Below are 7,986 nucleotides of genomic sequence, written 5' to 3'. Positions count from 1 at the left end.
ACGGTATGGCACTGAATTACGCCCAAAGACGCTTGCTACTCTAAAATCAGAAATTTCCCAGGCATTAGACTCGCTTCTGGATGAGGTTCACGCTTCAGCTGACGCCAAGGTTTTGCGCTCCGTTGCCAATCAGTATATACACACCAAGGACCCTCCAAAACCGACTACAACATCAAACAAGCGACAGAGCACTAAATCATGCCCATTGTGTAAACAAGCTGGTCGTCCTAAATACCAACATTTCCTAAGCAATTGTAAATATTTACCGACAGAAGATCGCTTATACATTTATTTAGCAAATCTCGGCAAATAAGTTGCCAGGATGATGAGTCTGACAGTGACGGTGAAGATATCACCACTGATAACTACAGTGACCAACCACCAAAAAAAATAGTGTTCGCACTTGCAGAGTTAACACAAAGCAGTCACCATTCTTTAAGGCTTTCTACCACCATCACCCTCTGCAATTAACACTAGACACCGGGGCTGAAACCAACATGATTAGGTCTTCACTTGCTAAATATATAGGAGCTACTATTCAAAATGGTTCGCAAAAAGCACTCCAGGCCGATGGGCTGACACCACTTCGGGTTATCGGTGAGACTCATATCACACTTAGTAGAAACGGTATTGATCTTACACTCGACGCACTCGTCATCGAAGAATTGGATGTCGACATTTTAGCTGGCACACCGTTCATGACAGTCAATGACATTTCCGTACGCCCAGCTATGCAGCAAATAACTATCAAAGGAACACATGTTGTTAGGTATGGAATCGAAGACGACACACTCCATTCACACAAAGTACGTCGCACACAGGCATTGGTATTGCGTTCCCCACCAGCCTCATCTGTTATTTGGCCTGGCGAATTTCTAGAAATTAAACTACCACCTAATATTGAAGAAGATGAAACTTTCTCTATTGAGTCGCGTCACAATTCACACAGCATACGTAACCTCAAACCGTCACATAGATGGCCTCAGCCAGATATCATTGAATCAGTCGCAGGCAAAATTCGCATTTGTAACAACTCAATGTCACCAAAAGTAATACGGCGCAATGACCACTTTTGCCAAATTCGTCATACCACATCACCACCATCAGCAGCATCTAGTACACCAGTCAAGGACACTCCTGACAAATCTCGTCCACGCTCACGAACAATGCACTCGGATGGTGTCGACTTGATGGTTATAGACTTGTTACTGCATTCGCCGACGTCGGCCGTTACAGCAAACCACAACCTTCGCTAATGCCGGATGTTGATTCAACACTACGAACCATTGCATGCTGGAAATACATGCTCAAGACTGATCTAACCAGTGCTTTCTACCAAATCCCATTAGCAACGGCCTCGATGAAATATTGCGGTGTCGCAACACCTTTTCGTGGTGTGAGAGTATATACGCATTCGGCCATGGGCATGCCCGGGTCAGAAACTGCTCTTGAGGAGCTAATGTGTCGCATATTGGGTGACTATATACAAGAAGGGTGTGTCGCAAAACTTGCTGATGACCTATACTGCGAAGGGAACACCCCACTTGAACTACTCCAAAACTGGGAAAACGTTCTACAAGCCTTAAGCAAGTGTAACATTCACTTGTCAGCTAGCAAAACAACGATCTGCCCAAAGTCCACAACCATTTTGGGTTAGATTTGTCAAGAGGGTCAACTTTCAGCTAGTCCTCATCGCATTGCAACTCTTTCATCATGTCCACCTCCTGACACTGTCCGTGGACTACGCTCATTCATCGGCGCCTATAAAGTTTTAAGCCGTGTCATAAAATGTTGTGCAGCTATAATCGCTCCATTTGAGTCAGCACTTGCAGGCCTGTCATCACCAGACAAAATTCAGTGGTCAGAGAGCTTACTACAAAGCTTTAAAACAGCACAAACTTCACTCGCACAGAACAAATCAATTGTTCTTCCTCGTCCCTCAGATCACCTATGGATCATAACCGATGGCTCAGTCACTTAGCATGGCATTGGCGCAACCGTCTACATAACGCGCGATTTCAAAACTTCGCTAGCAGGATTCTTCAGTATGCAAACAAAAAACAAAAAAGTTACATGGCTACAATGTGAAATCGAAGCACTATGTATTGCGGCATCAGTTAAGCACTTCAGTCCATTTATTATCCAATCAGAGCACCAAGCCTGCGTTCTAACTGACAGCATGCCATGTGTACAGGCAGTTGACAAACTCTGCCGTGGGGAATTCTCATCAAGCCCATGTGTCACTTCCTTTCTTTCTACTGTCAGTAGGTACCAAGTTGCATTACGCCACCTTGCAGGTTCAGCCAACGTGCCATCCGATTTTGCGAGTCGCAACCCACCAGAGTGTGACGAACCAATTTGCCAAATTTGTCAATTCATCCAGCGCACTGAGGACGCAGTTGTAAGGGGATCCACTATTACAGACATCATTAACGGCAAACTACGCCTACCGTTTACCACCAGATCAGCGTGGCTAAGTACACAATCACAGTGTCCAAATTTACGATGTGCACACGCTCACCTAAAACAAGGAACAAGACCATCAAGGAAACTCACCTCAATCCAGGATGTGAAACGGTATCTTGCTATCGCTACTATCACAAGAGATGGTCTCCTCGTCGTTAAACACAACAAACCCTTCCAAGTGTCATCTGATCTAATCATCATTCCACGCGCTGTTCTTAACAGACTTTTAACTGCACTTCACATCAAACTAGATCACCCAACTAAACACCAGCTAAAGCAGGTCTTTAAACGCAACTTCTACGCTCTCGACCTGGACAAATCCATAGAGTTAGTGTCACAACAATGTCATGTCTGTACGTCGCTTAGTAAGCTGCCTGATACACTAATAGAACAAACATCCGAGGACCCACCACACTCAGTCGGAGTATCTTTCGCAGCTGATGTAATCAAACACAATCGCCAACTCATACTCGTCCTAAGGGAAACCGCCATGTCTTACACGTCATCCATCATTATTGATAGTGAGAACCAAACCACACTACGTGAAGGTATAACCCGCTTAGTCATAGAAATGCGTGCACTCGACGCCCATTTGCCGTGGTCCGTGTCGATCCTGCTCCTGGTTTCATAGCGCTACGTAATGATAGCATGCTTGAACAGTACCGTATCAATGTTGAGATTGGTCGCATTAAAAACATCAATAAGAACCCCGTAGCCGAAAAAGCCATCCATGAACGGGAAGAAGAGCTCCTCCGGCAAGATCCAAGTGGTGACCCAGTTACTGCTGTAAAACTTGCTATAGCAACCGCATGATTAAACTCTCGCATTCGCAGTCGTGGACTATCAGCTCACGAAATGTGGATACAACGTGATCAATTCACTAATGAGCAAATACCACTCGTCGACCGTGAGCTCATTACACAGCAACACGAGTCACGCACTATTAATCATCCATACAGTCAAAAGTCTAAGACCAAATATTGCGACAGTGCAGTCAGCAACATCAAGGTCGGTGACTTAGTCTACTTACGGTCTGACCGCAACAAGTCGCATGCTCGCAGTAGATTCCTCGTTGTCAGTATCAATGGGGAGTGGTGCTTCATTAGGAAGTTCACTGGCTCGCAGCTACGCGCTACTTCATACAAGGTCAAATGCAACGAATGTTACAAAGTACCTGACCAGTTCTTTGACACCACTACTTACAACAAAACGCCTGTTCAAGACAACAGTGATACAGAAGCCGATGATCACCAAGTAGCCAGCTTTCCTTCCAGTCCGATTTCGCCTGAGACACCAATTGAAATATGTCTCCCCACAATCGATGACAATCCTTATCTTGTAGACAATGTATTCAGTAGTGAGACAAAGAAAAACACTGAGAATAATGAGTCTTTGCCGAGTCCCCCTCCAATATCTAGACCTCAACGACATCGTAAACCTCCTAAGTATCGAGAAGATTATGTAACATAATCAATGTACTTTTTGTGACATTTATTGGATCACTTTGCTTATTATGCCATTGCCACTTACGCAATGAATTTTTGAGTTTTTGTGTTTTCTCGTTTTCGTTTATGATGATTTTCTTCGAAAAAGAAAGAAAGAGGTCACGCTAGTGGCTAGTATTTATAGTTCACCAGCGGCTTGTATTTATAGTTGTGTGCGCTCCTTTAGTAGCGCTGTGCATGACGGGTGTCTTCCGCCATTGTTGTTGCTTTTCAATAAAGCTGTTTCTTATCGTTCACCGGTGTTTGTATCATTACTGGCGCAGGGGATTTCGCTATTTTTTTATTTAATTTTAAATTTAAAAAGAAATAAATCGCCAAGACTGTGCTAGTCCACCTCACCACAAAAACTTTGACAAATTGCATTTATTATCTAGCTGAAAATTTTCAATTCGGTTTTACAAGATCTGAGTATGGTGTTATTATACAGTTACAAGTGTCACTTTAAAATTCGATTTTCATAAAAATCTGTATTACAGTATTATAAATCAAGTAAAATCAAATCAAATGTGTTCTGCTTAGATATAACGTAGAATGAAAAAAATACATAGTGCTTACGCTGAATAGATACGTTAAACCTGTTGGTAGTAAAGTAATTCAACAGTTGAATTAGTTGATAATCGTTGATTTCTTGAAATGAAAATTATTTATTGCCACTAATTAAAATATATAAATAAAGTTTTAAAAGCAAAATCACTGCTCTTCTTTCATATTACCTAAAGTTATTTTTGAATTCGGCATCTCAAGTCATTGGAAATTATTACCAGCACAATCCAGAAGTAAATTCTCTAGAAAATGAGCTTGCAGACCAGTCAGATCAGAAGAAAATGTTATCTTGGCCACCGCGGGATGAATCATGTATGGATTGTGATCCATCGCTTCGTAACTGCAGTGAACAATACAATGCATGTCAAACGTACATTGGGAGAAAGGTGTCAAGAAGAAATATACATACAACGCTAAATTAAACTATATGTCACACTCTAATCAACAAAATCTAATAATTTGATAGACACATTTAATATGACACTCATTTCATACGTTAGTAAACATTATAATTCTCTTTGAAAGTAGGCGCCCTGGAGAGTGAACTGATTTATACATAACAATAAATAGGTAATCCTAACCTACCTTAGTACGGGTTGAATCTTGATTCTTGGTTTGCACGGTGGCGTATGGTGGCATAAACAATTTGTTGTCATAGTCGGTTGATCCCATGGAGGGTGTGTCATTAAACTATAAAATAAAACATGGTATATCATTGATTATTACAAAATAAAAGAAACAAACTATTACATAAATCAGCTGTGTGAAAATAATATAAAGCATTTATCTGTTTAGTATAGTATCAGTATTATGCGCATATTCAGTCAACATAGAAACACTTTCAGGAAAAAATAATCATATATATTTATTTTATTTAATATTTTATTTTTTAAATTAATGTATCTTATATATTACTGTAATGCATTGTATTTCAAACCCCACCTTTTCAAACCTTGGTGCTTGTCCCATGACCTTCGCAATGTGTTTTATTTGTTCGTCCTGTTGTGAATGCCATGAAATATCACTAAGAGTGTCATCATCTTGGTATCCCCACATCTTGCGTTGTTCATATTCTTTCACGCGTCCCCACAGTGCAGAAGACGGGTTTCCTGCTTTTCCATCTCGCCTTCGGCGTACTAGACAATAATATGTGACCGAGATCACCACGGCAATAAGGATTATACCAAACGTTGTACCAATTGAAATTCCCAAAAATCGCTCTAAATTATTTGTAGGGAGCACTGTGGAAGAGAGTCACGTAAATCAAAATCAATTGTTCATTGCATTTTTGTTGCTAACACAACTTACGATTCAAAACATAAGCAACATGTGTTTGGAACACATCCACGTAATAATATATTTTTAACTACTAACTTGTTGACTTTTCACTACAAATATCTCCTACATATCCTTCGGGACATCTGTCAAAGTAAAATAAGTAAAGTAAATATATTGCAAAAAAGTTTCTGTGACTGTGAACAAATTGTATTCTTGTAAACATGTTGCTACATTGGATTTCAACTGTGCCACAATCCAATGGTGATGTATGTTTATTCAAATAAAGATACACGGATACCTTCGAAACATTTTCCTTTTTTAATGTTGCATTTTAAAATTCAACACGATTTTTACAATAGAAACATTGGTGAATTTGAGCTGCTCGGTGTCATTTGTGAGAACTATAATTACACAGCCAAAGATGCCACTGATTGGCTGAATTTTATGTGTGTTATTGTTCTAGATATTATACTTCATATAAGCTAATCAAAGTCATGCAACACAATATACAAACATAATTGCAACGAGGAAGGTGTTTTTACTAGTCCATTTCCTTTATCGTGCATGTATGTTAATCGCACAAGAAATTACAAGTTACTTACTCGCATGTGCGGTCTTTGATACTATCTCCAACACAAGTTCCCCCATTAAAGCAATAGGTTGTAGGACAAACCTCTGTAATGACATGTTTACTTACATACTTACATAACACGATTGAGAATACTTGTGTATTATATTGTTTATACTCTCAATAATATAGCAAATATATGACAATGGTGATCAACAATTTATATTTACATGATCCGTAAGTCTAAGTAATCATTTAAGAAGTGATTAATCAAAACAACCATATGAAAATGTAGTAATTCATATAATGTTGTTACATGCCACGTATAGCTACTTTTACACATAACCAAATGCAGCCATCACGAAACATGTGAACAGGAGGATCTCGGCAGATCAAACAACGGAAAGCAATACATTGGATTACATTTCACAGAATATATAAAAAAGTCTGCATGTTTGATAGCTTTTCAGATAATTCCACTATTTACCTGTACATATTCTTCCTGGTCTTTCAAGAGATTCGTCTTCATATCCGCTATTACAATTACAATGGAATCTGTCTTCTACATCTCTACAATTGGCATCAACACTGCAATCATGTGTGGCGTCACTGTCACAGGCACGTTGGTCATATTCTAAAGACAATAAATAAATAAATAAATTTGTAGTGGCAATCAATGGGCCAATTTAATAATTAGATGTATAATAGTGTACCAATGTGTTTAAGATGTAAATACATTTCCCCCTCCATTTACTAGCCTGAATGCACGAGAATGACCTGAAATTAAATATGTTATTAAATATACCTTGGAAGGACATAGAGTTATCAAAAAACATAATCCTGGTGCTAGATGTAACATTAATGACCTCATCATAATTGGCGAGAACGTCTTTCAAATCTGACACACTTATATCTGTATCTTTTTTTAAATATAATATATAATCTATATTAACACTGCCACGGCTTAGCTTCTGTACATGGCAGCCTTGGTAGTCAGTTCTTGTTTTAGTAGTGTCAGTGTGAGCAATTCTCATCTAAAAAACAATAAAATATGTACATGTGTCATCGATACAGTGATAAGCACAATATAAACACTTGGTAATATAATATAAATAATTTGTTAAATATATATTATGCCGTATATTCTATGAACAAAATATGTTGATGCCATACTTTCCATGTGGACTATGGGCCGTTTAAATATAACGCATTTGTAAACTGACTTACTGCTTCAATGAATAGTCTTGTAATATTCTTATATTCTGCTGACGATGTGTCATCATACTCGTCTTTGTAGTCTTCATTAATTTTCACATGTGATTTAAATGTTTTGGAATCTAAAAACGCAATAGTGTATATCATTGCTTACTAGATGAGGAACATTTCCAATATAGTACGGTATTCTAGAGTTCTTTATCAGCACGAATATTCTCTCAACACTGTATATTGATAATCCTGGTATAAAAAGCGTTAGGACATATATGCCTAAATAGTAAGAATTATTTACGTTAGTTGTAGCTATGTTAGATGTATTTAAAATTCTAACAACTTACCTTCACATTTTCCACTTGTATTAAATGTCCCAGGAAGACATGTGCATTTATAACTGCCTGCAGTGTTTATACA

General features: G+C 38.7%; 2 protein-coding genes across 2 annotated transcripts; one reads left to right on the top strand and one right to left on the bottom strand.

Moving 5' to 3' along the window:
- Window positions 1–1,255: 1,255 nt before the first annotated feature.
- On the top strand, window positions 1,256–1,657 carry LOC146735732 (uncharacterized). Its single transcript, XM_085506033.1, has one exon. The coding sequence runs from the start codon at window positions 1,256–1,258 to the stop codon at window positions 1,655–1,657; it is 402 nt and encodes a 133-aa protein (XP_085362159.1).
- A 2,883-nt stretch (window positions 1,658–4,540) lies between these two features.
- LOC144350290 (uncharacterized) lies at window positions 4,541–7,722 on the bottom strand. Its single transcript, XM_078008553.2, has 8 exons — window positions 7,588–7,722; window positions 7,166–7,394; window positions 6,848–6,994; window positions 6,395–6,467; window positions 5,889–5,935; window positions 5,457–5,755; window positions 5,100–5,204; window positions 4,541–4,546 (listed from the first exon to the last, which is right to left on the bottom strand). The coding sequence occupies exons 1-8, from the start codon at window positions 7,720–7,722 to the stop codon at window positions 4,541–4,543; spliced, it is 1,041 nt and encodes a 346-aa protein (XP_077864679.2).
- Between the last annotated feature and the right edge of the window lie 264 nt (window positions 7,723–7,986).

Source organism: Saccoglossus kowalevskii, chromosome 12 (assembly GCF_978046115.1).
Source record: "Saccoglossus kowalevskii chromosome 12, keSacKowa6.1, whole genome shotgun sequence".
In the NCBI taxonomy this organism is placed as follows: domain Eukaryota; kingdom Metazoa; phylum Hemichordata; class Enteropneusta; family Harrimaniidae; genus Saccoglossus; species Saccoglossus kowalevskii.
The sequence above is the reverse complement of the archived record's forward strand: the minus strand, read 5'-3'. Positions and strand labels throughout refer to the sequence as shown.